The sequence below is a fragment of the Saccharomyces eubayanus genome, chromosome XV (genome assembly GCF_001298625.1).
Source record: "Saccharomyces eubayanus strain FM1318 chromosome XV, whole genome shotgun sequence".
Lineage (NCBI taxonomy): Eukaryota > Fungi > Ascomycota > Saccharomycetes > Saccharomycetales > Saccharomycetaceae > Saccharomyces > Saccharomyces eubayanus.
Window position 1 is genome coordinate 284,840 of NC_030974.1, and position 14,845 is coordinate 299,684.

Here is a 14,845-nt window from a genome sequence, read left to right on the forward strand (position 1 = left end):
GAATTTTCGCGGGCATTCTGGCACCGCCGGTCCGGGTAACAGACCCTGCAGCCTTTGGTTCTCACGTTGCTGCTGCTGCTGCTGCTGCTGCCCAGGATGCTCTACTCCACTGCAAGCGTTCCGGTGCGACGCAGGACGACGGCTGTAACTTGGCCTAGTATGCAGCAGCGTCGCAGTAGCAGCGTTGCGTCTTGCTGCTACTGCTGCATGGTAGCGGTCACCCCGCACGGAGTTACCCGGGGCGCACGGGCGGTTTGGCCTACTTTTCACTGTGATTTTTTCATTCGCAAAAAAATCGCCTTCATTTTGCAGCTCTTGAGCAAACGTGATTTACTAAACAACGGTTCGCTCCCCTTCCCTGCCGCATCAGCCTTTCCCTTTTCGCATAACTATTGAGAATATCCAAGGCACCGTACCATCCCGTTCAGCTTATTCACGGACTACGCCTTCTTTGCACTCTTTTCTCCTCCCACAACAAGCTACGCCGTCGATCGCACTCAGTATAATCCCTTTACCCTTTGTTGTGTTCCGTTTACAGGCTATTTGGAAATAGAGAAAATAATAAATAAGAAAACAAACTACACCGTGCAGCAATGTCGCAGGTCTGGCATAATCCGAATTCCCAGTCGAATGAGGCGTCTACTCCAACTGATACCGCCAATTCGAACGAAAGAACCGAAAAGGAACCGCCCCTCCAGGGAACACAGCCTAGTTCCTTCGTTCAACCACAACAACGCATTACTCTACCTTCGCTGTCAGCTTTGAACGCTAAGGACGAAGACAGGAGAGATGGCAATGGCAATGGCCATGGTCAACAACAACAACAACAACAGCCGTTGGGCTCACATTCTACTCGCATACTGGGCTATCCTCCTGCTCATTCGAATGTCATGCCTTCCAATTCGGCGCTAAAACAACCCCACGACTACCACCCCCGTTCGAACTCGCCCTCCTCGTCTCCTTCTTCAAACGCCGCGGCTATGGCGGCTGCTGTAGCAGCGGCTGCTCCAGCTCCAGCACCAGCTCCTCTACCTACTACAGGAGGTGCTAGCTTTTCCCTATCAAGATTCGACAATCCTTTGCCGATGAACACTCTTGGACGTACCGAAGACCGGAAGAGTTATAACGGTCTGCCAGAGGAAGAAAAAATAAACCAACAAGTTCAAGATCATAAGGAAGTTCCCACTGCGGTACAACCCGCCGACGCGGCCGAAGTCTCAAGTGTTTACACTGACACTAAAGACGATGTTAATGTCGAGAACACTAACGATGAAGATCCTGACTATAGACCCTTAAACGTCAAAGATGCTTTGTCGTACCTCGAACAAGTCAAATTTCAATTCAATTCGCGTCCCGATATTTATAATCTATTTTTAGATATCATGAAGGACTTCAAGTCACAAGCAATTGACACGCCCGGTGTCATCGAAAGAGTGTCCACTTTGTTTAGGGGCTATCCGGTTTTGATTCAAGGATTCAACACGTTCCTGCCTCAAGGTTATAGGATCGAGTGTTCTGCTAACCCGGACGACCCCATTAGAGTCACCACCCCTATGGGTACTACGACAGTAAATAATAACGTCAGTCCACCCGCAAGAGGCACTCTAGACACGCAGGAGCCCAGCTCTTTTCCGGAAGCCGATGGAAGCACTATCCCACAATCTCACAACGTGCCCATGGTACCTTCGAATGTTTACCACTCGGAACAGAGTCAAGATCAACAACAATCTCAGCCCCTTTCGAATAATCCTCCTGGCTTACCTTCAATTCATCAACCCGAATTACCAATTCCCCAGGGTCAACCTTTAACTATTCAAGAAGACGTTAAGAAAAATGTCGACGTCGAATTTAGTCAAGCCATAAGTTACGTCAATAAGATTAAAACTAGATTTGCCGATCAACCTGATATCTATAAGCATTTCTTGGAAATTTTGCAAACATACCAAAGAGAACAAAAGCCGATCAATGAAGTCTATGCACAAGTTACTCATCTTTTCCAAAATGCACCTGATTTACTTGAAGATTTCAAGAAATTTTTACCAGACTCTTCAGCTTCTGCTAATGAACAGGTACAGCATGCCCAGCAACATGCCCAGCAACAACAGGAGGCCCAAATGCATGCACAGGCCCAGGCTCAGGCTCAGGCTCAGGCTCAAGCACAAGCACAGGCTCAGGCTCAAGCACAGGCTCAAGCACAGGCTCAAGTGGAAGCAGAACAGCAGCAGCAGCAGCAGCAGCAGCAGCAATTCTTGTATCCGGCATCGAACTATTATAGCCATTCTGCTAATGGAGGTATTCCACAACAGAATTTGCCCCCCATTGGAAGTTTTTCTCCCCCAACAAACGGTTCCACTGCACACGAAGGTTACCAAGATCAACAACATATGCAACCACCTCATTTAATTCCCTTACCTTCGATGGTTCAGCAGGGTCCAAATATGGTGCACCAAGGAATTGTAAACGAAAACCTACCTCTTTCGGATTTAAGAACTTCTCTTACCGACCAGTATGCTCCATCCAGTTTCCAACAGCAACAGCAACCAAGTACTAGTCCTATAATAGATTCGCAATATGGTGATGTGCCTGTTAGGCCAGAAATCGATTTGGATCCAAGCATAGTACCTGTGGTTCCTGAACCAACAGAACCTATCGAAGATAACATATCGCTCAATGAAGAAGTTACTTTTTTTGAAAAAGCAAAGAGATATATTGGCAATAAGCACCTATACACAGAGTTTTTGAAAATTTTGAATTTGTACTCTCAAGATATACTTGATCTAGGTGACTTAGTGGAAAAAGTAGATTTTTATTTGGGTTCCAACAAGGAACTATTCTCATGGTTTAAAAATTTCGTCGGTTACCAAGAAAAGACCAAAAGTATCGAAAACGTTGTCCATGAAAAACATAGGTTGGACTTAGATCTATGTGAAGCATTCGGTCCAAGCTACAAAAGATTACCAAAGAGTGATACTTTCATGCCATGTTCAGGCAGAGATGATATGTGTTGGGAAGTATTAAATGACGAATGGGTTGGACACCCAGTATGGGCTTCTGAAGATTCTGGGTTTATTGCCCACCGTAAAAACCAATACGAAGAAACACTATTCAAGATTGAAGAAGAAAGGCACGAATATGATTTTTACATTGAGTCTAATTTAAGAACTATCCAATGCTTAGAAACAATCGTAAATAAAATTGAGAATATGACGGAAAACGAGAAGGCCAATTTCAAGCTTCCCCCAGGTCTTGGTCATTCTTCAATGACTATTTATAAAAAAGTGATAAGAAAAGTTTACGACAAAGAAAGAGGATTTGAAATTATTGACGCTCTACATGAACATCCTGCAGTGACAGCTCCAGTCGTTTTGAAGAGACTAAAACAAAAGGACGAAGAATGGAGAAGAGCTCAACGTGAATGGAATAAAGTTTGGAGGGAACTGGAACAAAAGGTTTACTTCAAGTCATTGGATCATTTGGGTTTAACATTTAAGCAAGCCGATAAGAAACTATTAACCACGAAGCAGCTAATATCGGAAATCAGCAGCATCAAAGTTGATCAAACAAATAAAAAGATTCATTGGTTGACTCCTAAACCAAAGAGCCAATTAGATTTTGATTTTCCAGATAAGGATATTTTCTATGATATTTTGTATTTGGCAGACAGTTTCATAGCACATACCACAGCTTATTCGAATCCTGATAAAGAAAGGCTGAAAGATTTGTTAAATCATTTTATATCTTTGTTTTTTTCTATTCCTTTAGAAAAAATCGAAGAAGCATTGCAATCTTATAAACAAAATTTGTCAGACTCTAGTGGATCTGACGATGGAGATTCTACTACATCTAGAAAAAGGCCATATCAACAGGAAATGAGTTTACTTGACATTTTACATAGAAGCAAATACCAGAAGCTAAAGCAATCTAACGACGAAGACGGCAAAGTACCGCAACTTTCGGAGCCACTTGACGAAGAATCCAATGCTATCGAGGAAGAAGAACTCATCAATGAAGAAGCCAAAAACCCTTGGTTAACCGGGAATTTGGTGGAAGAAGCAAACTCTCAAGGCATTATCCAAAATCGGAATATCTTTAATTTGTTTGCCAATTCGAATATTTACATATTTTTCCGTCATTGGACAACCATTTACGAACGTCTTTTGGAAATCAAGCAAATGAATGAAAAGGTCACTAAGGAAATCGGTAAAAGATCAATGGTCACTTTTGCCAAAGATTTGGATCTGCTTTCCAGCCAACTTTCTGAAATGGGATTGGATTTCATTGGTGAGGACGCGTACAAGCAAGTACTGAAACTGAGTAGGAGGCTAATTAACGGTGACCTTGAACATCAGTGGTTTGAAGAGGGTTTACGTCAAGCTTACAATAATAAGGCTTTCAAACTCTATACCATTGATAAAGTCACCCAATTGTTGGTAAAGCATGCTCACACCTTAATGACTGATGCTAAAACTGCAGAAATAATGGCTCTATTTGTCAAAGATAGAAACTCTTCCACAACAAGTGCCAAGGATCAAATTATTTACCGTTTGCAGGCACGTTCATATATGTCCAATACAGAGAATATGTTTAGGATGGAGTTTGATAAAAGAAATTTGCATGTTTCCGTTCAATATATTGCCCTTGATGATTTAACCCTAAAGGAACCTAGAGCGGATGAAGATAAATGGAAGTACTACGTAACATCGTATGCTTTACCACATCCAACGGAAGGTATCTCTCACGAGAAGCTCAAGATACCATTTTTGGAAAGACTTATTGAATATGGGCAAGACACTGATGGGAGGGAAGTTGACGAAAAATTCTCTCCAGAAGGTATCTCTGTATCGACGCTGAAAATCAAGATTCAGCCTGTGACCTATAAGCTGCATATTGAAAATGGGTCTTATGACGTTTTTACTCGTAAGGCAGCTAACAAATATCCGACCATTGCTAATGATGACATTCACAAAGAAACGGTCGTAAAAAAGACAGGGTTGGTATCAAAGTTTTTGGATAACGCAATACGTTTAAGGAATGATTTAAATGAGACTAGGAAATTAACTATGCAAGAAAAATTGGACAGCCTAAAAGGCTCCACGGCAAAGGTGGACGTTGATAATAAAATAATAGTAACCAAAAACGAAAAAGCTATAGAGGCAAAGGAAGAACAGCCAGAGAATTTTCCAACTCCCGATACACATGTATTACCTTCTTCCATCGCAAATGTGCCACAAGATGATAATACAGTAGTGACCGGAGGCACGGGTCCTTCCGATAAAGAGATAAAATAAAAAATTCTGACTAGGTTTGGTACAGGAATCCCATTTTCTGTTAATTTTTTTTACCTGATGTGTACTTTTATTTAATGTCAAGGATGTAATATTGTAATTTTAAAAAAGGAAATTGTAAGTGTTTAGAGTTTCAAACATGTACCGACTTTCATACAAAAATTGTGTGTGGAAGCATGCATTTGTGCATACTCGTCGTGCATTTATATGCTATTGTGGTCAGGCTTCTCTTGGATGCTGAAGATGTATTTTATAAGGAGGTGATTTTAAAGCGCGACCATATTAAATATACACGTATGGCTATATATATATATAGAGAGAGAGAGAGAGAGAGAGATTTTTATGATGTGGGGACCCTATTCCATATCAACGTCGACTCCAAAGTCGTCTAAAGATTCCCCCCAATCGTTATACCACTTTTCACGAATAGCAGATCTACCACTTTGGGCAATTCTGCTTCTCACCACTTGCTCGCCACCTTCATTGAACGTCTCTATTGCTAAATTGCTATRATTAGAAACAGTTTTAATTTTACCGCCATCTGGCGGCCAGGGAAGCGAGAGCATAATATCTTCTAATGAAGAGTTAACTTCATATTTGGAAATATCATTCTTTGGAAAGCTATTTCCATCTCCTGTAGGAGCACCAAATGGCCATAGCCATAGATGGAGGGGACCAAGATATATTATTGCATTGGTGAACAAATCAATATTATAAGGGAAGTTTACAACTTCCTCAAAACGGATCCTATGTTGCGTCAGCAAATTTTCAGCATCTCTTTCAAGTTGGGGTGATTTCGCCTCAGGATGGATCTTCCAAGTATTTTCGATCAATTTCTTAATCAATCTTTGAGAGTCGAATAGCGATTCTAGCCTATCCATGTCCCAGGATTCAATTTGAGATCTTCCATTTATTATTTGATTGAATACACATCGTAGGAAAAGAATTGTTATCGTAAAAAGAACAAAGAAATTCATAGGAGTTAATATGGTTAAAAATAGTAGTTCTGACTTTTTGAATAAATATCCAGGCAAGTGTCTTTGCTGCCAAATAAAACATACACGTTTAACTTGTATCCAAAACAAAACACCGGTTGTTGTAATGACCCAAAATACGAATCTTAGAAAATGCGGATAATTTTTGAAGCCAACACAATTCATCGTCCACGGGCAATGATGATCCATCATTAAAACGCATTGATTACAAGCTTTACAATGGTGAGAACGTTCTGGCTTATAGTTTTGGCACTTCTTACAGTAGTTTGACCAGACACTAGGGCTTGGCTGGTAAGTAGGCGAAGGCCTTCCTGGATTCGTGTAGATAGCCAAATAGTAGGATACCCATATCATCAGTAAAGATGATTCGAATGCTATTTGTTTCAATGTTGATAAAAAATTTGATAAAATGAAGTAATGAGCCCCATAACCTATAAACGATATTAAGAACGTCGGGATTGCGATCCCTAACCAAGGCCATTTCAATTTCACAGCCATGGCCAAGTCAACAACTAATTCTGTATAAAATCTCGTGTGACACACCCACCATACCGTTTTCAGAGGCCAGTTCTTCTCATTTCTCGCACTTGCCGCCTTTTATAAGCGCGTATCCAAAATGTGAGTATGGAGTGTAAAAGTATCCACGAAACAATCAGTAACATCTGGGAAAAGGGCCCGCCTCCTAGGATATAATTTCTTTTCAACCTGTAAATGCAAATCAATCCATGCGATAAATGCGTTCTTATGAGGATCTTTGTGGATCTTAAATGGAGCAAAGTTTTTAAACTTTTTGTTCATACTAAAACTACAATTTATATTTAGTCAAAAGATTTCAGCAATTTTCGTTTTTCCTTTCCATTTTCTTTTAAAAACACCAAAAAAGACCCTTCAATTACTTAACTAAACCTACTATCTAAGCAAATATTAAGTACATTCCGAACCCAAGCATCTATGAGACAATTCCATTTTGCATCTTTATATGGACTAACTCATAACTATTCAACACACCTCTCATGTGACATAAGGCTGCGATAACAACCAAAAAATGGAAGAGTTGATGAGAATGTCCCCAGATATCAAATCTGCCAGGATAAACCTTCTCGGGGAACCGCATCCCATAAAGGACGGCACCGATTATATATAAACCACCTCCAAGCAGCACCCAAAATAGTTGAATTTGATTCCAGATTTCTGAAAAACTATAATAGTAAAGGCCACTAAAAATCGGAACAATCGAAGATAATCCGAAGCAAACAAATAGTCCGGCTCTATAAGGTCTCCATTCTCTTTTCCTAAACTTATCTTTCAAAGAAACTACACTACATGCAACACCAAAGCTGAGAGTAATAAGCGCAAATAAACAGAATACGGGGAATTTATCGTAGTAACCGTAATATAAAATGCTGACCATGGATGTTACAATCAATATGCAAATACCGAGATAGTCCAGCTTATTACCCAAAGTAGCAATTCTCAAGGAATGGCTCTTGAAACAGTGAAAGGAACTACTCAGTATCAAACATGCAAATGCCCCCGAAAAAAATAGGTCAATCATCATATGATCAAGCCATGTGGTAGTCTCAAACACTGTAATAGTCGTTTTATCTAGCAACAGAACTGTGAGAAACCCGACTGCGGGGATTAAATGTGAATAAATATTGACACTTTCATTATGCATGTAGAATAAACTTTTGAAAGTATCAACAAAACTACTAGTTTCCTTCACGTACCCATGCAAAATAAAGTCATTATCCCTTTGCCATTCTGGAATTTCGTCCCAACTGTAGACTCTCTTTAGCACTTTCTTTGCTTCTGCGACTTCTGCGGGATTTGCGGATGTGTTCCCTGCAGCTCTCTTCTTTAATTCTTGGACGCTGTTAGTCCTCTCTAGTAAAGTTGACATTTCGAACGCTTCTCTACCAATATGAATCATAGTCAATCCAGCAGGATATTTGGTACATTTGGCTCAAGTAACGCTAGAATAAATACTATTTCTAATCAACTATTCCAAGAGATGTTGGATTTCCAAAAAAAAAAAAAGAGCTCAACAACGGAAGACCGCCTACTAACCCCGAGTCACCAAATTCTACCAAACATTTCGAAGGAAACATGGAAACTTTGCTACTAAATCTGTTCCTTAATCAACGACGTGCTATCGTCGAGGAAGCACAGCATTAGTACAATTTTTATTTTCTCAATGGATTATGGTATCCTTTAAGCCTCTAACGTATATTTGAGTTTTTCTTTTAAAATGCGGTTTCAAAATTCGAGTCCGCTTTGTAAGGAAAACATGAATGAGCGAACGTGCTTGCAATCATAGGAAGATTTTAATCCCTATTCAAAAGGAGGCTGCATAGGCTATCGTAAACAAACTCGGAAGCGCATACAACATCTGGATATTAGCACGTCGTCGGTCTTTCTACGTTAAACCTAGGATCTCTACTTCATTTGATGCGCCAAGGACTGAAGCTCTAGAAAGTTTTGCAACATTATTAATTGGCTTTTCGCTAGCCTAATGCCCCAAGCCGTCATAAATAGCCATATTTTGTAATAGTGCTCACCCATATACACAATAGCTTATTCCCTCTTCCTCAGCAAAATACTGCTTCTACCTTTTTTTTTCTTCTTAAGACTATTTATATTCCATTTTATTATTCTGCATCAGCATAAAGGTTCAGTGGCTCAATTATATACTCCAAAAGGCAGATAACCTTTCTTTTCATAATTTTTACCAAAGTTGGCTTTGGATGCTATCTAAGAAGTTACAAGAATACTTTTAGGCACTCATAGAAATCATAGAAATCATGGAAAGACCAGTGAGAGACCAATCCGAAGATACACAAGAGGATCAGAGTATTCCAAAAATAATTCTGCCCTCCGAGTTCAAAAAATGTTCTAGAACAGATCTTGTAGTACTCATATCACGGATGCTAGTATCACTCATAGCAATTAACGAAAATTCCTCAACCAAAAAACCTGATGACCAAATAACTTTAACGAGATACCATTCCAAGATTCCACCAAACATATCAATCTTCAACTACTTCATACGACTGACTAAATTCTCTTCTCTGGAACATTGCGTTCTTATAACATCACTTTATTATATTGATTTACTACAGACCGCGTATCCAGATTTTACACTAAATTCTTTGACCGCCCATAGGTTTTTATTGACAGCTACTACGGTAGCAGCAAAAGGCTTGTGCGATTCATTCTCTACTAATGCTCATTATGCAAAAGTTGGTGGAGTACGATGTCATGAGTTGAATATCCTAGAAAACGATTTTCTAAAGAGAGTAAACTACAGAATAATTCCTAGAGATCATAATATTACGTTATGTAGCGTAGAACAAAAACAGAAAAAATTTGTTATAGATAAAAACGCATTAGGGTCTGTTGATTTGAGTTGTTATTCTTATGCTAATCGTTTGAAAAGCGGTTATAATGTTCTAGACAAATACTATCAAAGAATAGTTCAGTTGGTAGGTTCTTTTAATGCTTCACCAGATAAAAGTAAGAGAATTGACTATGTTCTCCCGTCCAATTTTAATGAAGATAATGAAAGTGGTACTCGACTTCAGCAACCCAAAGCATCACCTGAATCTCACTATTCACAAAAACGAATCTCTGAAGCAGAGGACGCGAGTAAGTATAATAAACGCTCAAAGCCAGATTAAGTAAAATTGTGAAAAAAAAAAACAAAAAAAAAAACAATTCTGCAAAAACGATCGTTTTGAGTGGAAGCACAAACCCTTCCATATATAACTATATAACCAGCAAAATAACCATCACTTGGCTTTATAAATTCAGGCCGATTTGTTAAATATTCTTGAGTACCTAGTAAATTTTTTCTACTATATCATTCTCCCACTGTAATAAAATATTTCTTCATGCGAGCCCGTTTTGTATTAAGTTGTTTTTTAACACATATTATCGACGTATAATGATGCATCTAAAGGTATTTAAGAATCTCTTTACATTTTCTTGTAGTAATTCATCGTCCACTTCAACCAAAAATGCGTATTCTGTATGAGATTTTGAAAAAAAGTAACTATATCTTGAAAATGCAATTTATTTGTTCGGAAATCATATACAACTAAAACTTTATAATAATCTAAGAAAATAAAAAAGCAAATTTATTACTTATGTTTGTTAAAAAAACATAAAAAACATAGAAATAGCACGTGATATAACTTACAGAATGGCCTTTGAGAATTTATTAGTATAATTAAAATGAGGGCATCGTAAAAATTTTCGCTAGTTATGAACTATTAGACATTAGATGCGACACGAAGATCAGACAGCTTTTAATCAAGACGTATCAAATACATACGCTATGGCCTCCGAAAATCCAGATGTGCTTCTTTCAAAGATAGTTAATGTGATAAGAGCTGCATCTTCATTAGCTGCCCAAGATGTTGATTTTTACAGAAATCTGGATAGAGATTTTAGTAATATTTTGCAATCAAAATCGAACAAGCTTACTGAAATGGTGAATGGAATCGTCCATTCTATTGATGAGCATCATGACTCTCTTGAACTAAAAGAGGAAGAAATAAGTGATTTATGGAAAGATTTTGGAAATATAATGGACAACTTGTTGGAAAAGTCAGATCATTCGTTAGACAATTTAAACCGCACTTCCAACTCCAATAACAGTGCGGCCGATCTCCAATACTTGGGTGATTTTTCAGGAAAGGACTCACATCCAACAAAGAGAGTTGAGAAACCTCAGTTGAAGTTTAGAACACCAATTGATAACAGTGAAAGTCATCCATTCCTACCTTTACTTAAGGAGAAGCCAAATGCTTTAAAGCCGCTTTCCGATAGTTTACGGATGATTGAGACTGAAGAAAATAGCCCCGGTCATTATCCTCACCCATATGAGTATGAAATTGACCACCAAGAATATAACTCAAGTATCCTTCAAATTAAACAAGAAATACCCTCCAAATCTTGGGATGCTTCGGAACCAATATGGATAGATTCGAAGGCAAAGCTCGATTCAATGCTAGAGCATTTAAAAAATGCACAAGAAATCGCTGTTGATCTTGAGCATCACGATTATAGGTCATACTATGGTATTGTCTGCCTCATGCAGATTAGTACTAGGGAGCAAGACTATTTAGTTGACACTATTGAACTTCGCGAGGATTTACATATTCTAAATGAAGTATTTACAGATCCATTAATTGTGAAAGTATTTCACGGTGCTTTTATGGATATTATTTGGCTTCAAAGAGATTTAGGATTATACGTCGTTGGTCTGTTTGATACTTACCACGCCTCTAAGGCTATAGGACTTCCTAGGCACAGTTTAGCCTATCTGTTGGAGAATTTCGCCAATTTCAAAACATCAAAGAAATACCAGCTGGCTGACTGGCGTATAAGACCACTCTCAAAACCCATGACCGCGTATGCTAGGGCAGATACCCATTTCTTACTAAATATATATGATCAGCTAAGAAACAAGCTTATTGAATCTAATAAGTTAGCCGGTGTTCTTTATGAATCAAGAAATGTGGCTAAAAGGCGTTTTGAATATTCCAAGTATAGGCCAATAACGCCCTCTTCAAAAGTTTATTCTCCAACCGAAAAGGAGAATCCTTGGAGAGTGTTGATGTATCAGTACAATATTGCTCCCGAGAGAGAGGAATTAGTAAAAGCTCTATATGAGTGGAGAGACGTTATAGCAAGACGAGATGATGAATCGCCGAGATTTATCATGCCAAATCAGCTGTTGGCCGCGCTCGTTGCATATACACCCACTGATGTTATAGGTGTTGTTTCTCTGACGAATGGTGTAACAGACCATGTTCGTCAAAATGCGACAATACTGGCCAATTTGATCAAGAGTACACTAAGAAGTATGAAGGACACTCATAAGGAAAGCGCTGCAATTGTGTCGTCTGAGCTTAAGTCCAATAGCGCTTCGTTAGAAGCTATCACAGTTCCTCAAATTCGTAACATTATGGATAGATTTTCAGTATTTTCCAGCAACAGCGTTACGGAGGATCGAAGCATGGATAGTACTACATCTTCCATTCTTTTAGGTAAGATTTTACCACATGAAGAGGGTGATGTTGTGTATGAGGACAGAGGCATACCGCATAAAGTTGAGGTTGAAGATGTGAGAGGCCGGGCTCAAAGATTCAATTCTGCATTAGCAGCGTTGGAAGACATCAAATTTGAGGTAGAAAAGCCAGTCGACGTAGAAAAGAGCGAAAAGGTGAAAATTGAAACTACACCTGAGCCTCAAACTAAAACCGAGAATCCTGACGAAGTTATTGTTTTGAAGAAAAAACAGATACATAAGAAGGAGGCAGCGAAAAGGAGTAGTGCGGCAGCCGAAGAAGCTGTTGATTACTCTAAAATGCCTGATGTCTTATCCAATAAACCAGGGCAAAATAATAGGCAACAGAGGAAAAGAAGATTCGATCCATCCTTTAACGAAAGTGAGGGACCAAGAGCTCCGAAAAAGAAAAGACCTACGACCAGGGGTAAGAACGTATCTTTTAAAAGGTGAATTATATAGACATACACATTTTTTATGACTACGGTAGTGATGATCATTACATAAACGGCCCGATTTAATTAAGTACTTGTATCATAGAATCCAAAACTTTATCAATTTGAAAGAGTTTCCTATCTTTTTTTTCTTTTTTTTCTGCATGTTTTTGGTTATCGTTTTCACTATAGAAACCGCATTTTTTTTGCAATTATATAGAACTAAAAGGTTATCCGGAGCCTTTAGTTGAGTTTCGCGAAGATGGCACGTAACTCGTGCTTTAGGCGTGAAAGATACTTTAGTGAAAATAGTGCTTCAGATGATAATAGGAACGTACACATGTTATAACAGTGATAATCCAAAAAATACCATATAGACTTCTTATTTACACACTTAGCTTCCCATAAAAATGGCCATTGGTAAAAGGTTACTGGTGAACAAGCCAGCAGAGGAATCATTTTATGCTTCCCCGATGTATGATTTTCTGTATCCATTCAGGCCAGTTGGAAATCAATGGCTGCCAGAGTACATCATTTTCGTATGCGCCGTTATAGTAAGATGCGCAATTGGACTTGGACCATATTCTGGAAAGTCCACTCCGCCCCTGCACGGTGATTTTGAAGCTCAAAGGCACTGGATGGAAATCACACAGCACTTACCACTCTCCAAATGGTACTGGTATGACTTACAATACTGGGGCTTGGACTATCCGCCATTAACAGCTTTCCACTCTTACCTTTTAGGTCTTATTGGGACCTTTTTCAATCCATCATGGTTTGCTCTTGACAAGTCTCGTGGGTTTGAATCCCCTGATAATGGCCTAAAAACTTACATGCGTTCTACTGTCATCATCAGTGACATATTATTCTATTTTCCAGCAGTTATATATTTCACCAAATGGCTTGGTAGATACCGAAACCAGTCACCAATAGGGCAGTCTATTGCGGCGGCAGCAATACTGTTCCAACCTTCGTTAATGCTCATTGACCATGGGCACTTCCAATATAATTCAGTTATGCTCGGTCTCACTGCATATGCCATAAATAACCTGCTAGACGAATATTATGCTATGGCTGCAATGTGCTTTGTCCTGTCCATCTGTTTCAAACAAATGGCACTGTACTATGCACCAATTTTTTTCGCCTATCTATTAAGTCGATCATTATTGTTCCCAAAGTTCAATATAGCGCGGTTAACAGTTATTGCGTTTGCAACACTCGCAACCTTTGCTTTAATGTTTGCACCACTTTATTTCCTAGGAGGAGGACTAAGAAATATTTACCAGTGCATTCACAGGATGTTTCCGTTCGCTAGAGGTATTTTCGAAGACAAAGTTGCAAATTTTTGGTGCGTTACCAACATATTTGTGAAGTACAAGGAAAGATTTAGTATTCAGCAACTCCAACTATATTCCCTAGTTGCCACAGTTCTCGGTTTTTTACCGGCTATGATGATGACATTATTACACCCAAAGAAGCATCTTCTTCCATATGTACTAATCGCATGTTCTATGTCGTTCTTTCTCTTCAGTTTTCAGGTTCACGAGAAAACTATTTTAGTTCCACTTTTACCTATTACATTACTCTATTCTTCTACTGATTGGAATGTTTTATCTTTAGTAAGTTGGATAAACAATGTTGCTTTGTTCACTTTATGGCCTTTATTGAAAAAGGACGGTCTTCATTTACAGTACGTTGTGTCTTTTCTACTAACCAATTGGCTGATTGGAAACTTCAGTTTTATTACACCAAGATTCTTGCCAAAATCCTTAACTCCTGGTCCATCCATTAGTAGTATCAATAGCGATTACAGAAGAAGAAGTCTGTTGCCCTATAATGTGGTATGGAAAAGTTTTATTATAGGAACGTATATCGCCATGGGCTTATATCATTTCTTAGATCTATTTGTAGCGCCTCCAACGAAATATCCGGACTTGTGGGTGCTGTTAAATTGTGCTGTAGGGTTTATCTGTTTCAGCATATTTTGGGTATGGTCTTACTACAAGATATTTACATCTGGAAATAAATCAATGAAGGACTTGTAAGATTATTTTC

The 14,845-nt window shown here is 38.8% G+C and overlaps 6 protein-coding genes across 6 annotated transcripts; 4 read left to right on the forward strand and 2 right to left on the reverse strand.

Annotated features, from left to right (window-relative positions):
- Positions 1–593: 593 nt before the first annotated feature.
- Positions 594–5,288, forward strand: SIN3 (transcriptional regulator SIN3; the record flags this gene model as incomplete). Its single annotated transcript, XM_018365526.1, has 1 exon — positions 594–5,288. The coding sequence occupies one exon, from the start codon at positions 594–596 to the stop codon at positions 5,286–5,288; it is 4,695 nt and encodes a 1,564-aa protein (XP_018221781.1).
- A 353-nt stretch (positions 5,289–5,641) lies between these two features.
- Positions 5,642–6,778, reverse strand: PFA4 (palmitoyltransferase PFA4; the record flags this gene model as incomplete). The annotated part of the gene is made up of 1 exon (XM_018365527.1): positions 5,642–6,778. One exon carries the CDS (start codon positions 6,776–6,778, stop codon positions 5,642–5,644), a length of 1,137 nt encoding a protein of 378 aa, XP_018221782.1.
- A 451-nt stretch (positions 6,779–7,229) lies between these two features.
- On the reverse strand, positions 7,230–8,213 carry IZH2 (PAQR-type receptor; the record flags this gene model as incomplete). The annotated part of the gene is made up of 1 exon (XM_018365528.1): positions 7,230–8,213. The coding sequence occupies one exon, from the start codon at positions 8,211–8,213 to the stop codon at positions 7,230–7,232; it is 984 nt and encodes a 327-aa protein (XP_018221783.1).
- Positions 8,214–9,084: 871 nt separating this feature from the next.
- PHO80 (Pho80p) lies at positions 9,085–9,960 on the forward strand (the record flags this gene model as incomplete). The annotated part of the gene is made up of 1 exon (XM_018365529.1): positions 9,085–9,960. The coding sequence occupies one exon, from the start codon at positions 9,085–9,087 to the stop codon at positions 9,958–9,960; it is 876 nt and encodes a 291-aa protein (XP_018221784.1).
- Positions 9,961–10,565: 605 nt separating this feature from the next.
- Positions 10,566–12,809, forward strand: RRP6 (exosome nuclease subunit RRP6; the record flags this gene model as incomplete). Its single annotated transcript, XM_018365530.1, has 1 exon — positions 10,566–12,809. One exon carries the CDS (start codon positions 10,566–10,568, stop codon positions 12,807–12,809), a length of 2,244 nt encoding a protein of 747 aa, XP_018221785.1.
- A 391-nt stretch (positions 12,810–13,200) lies between these two features.
- On the forward strand, positions 13,201–14,835 carry ALG6 (dolichyl-P-Glc:Man(9)GlcNAc(2)-PP-dolichol alpha-1,3-glucosyltransferase; the record flags this gene model as incomplete). The annotated part of the gene is made up of 1 exon (XM_018365531.1): positions 13,201–14,835. The coding sequence occupies one exon, from the start codon at positions 13,201–13,203 to the stop codon at positions 14,833–14,835; it is 1,635 nt and encodes a 544-aa protein (XP_018221786.1).
- Positions 14,836–14,845: the final 10 nt, after the last annotated feature.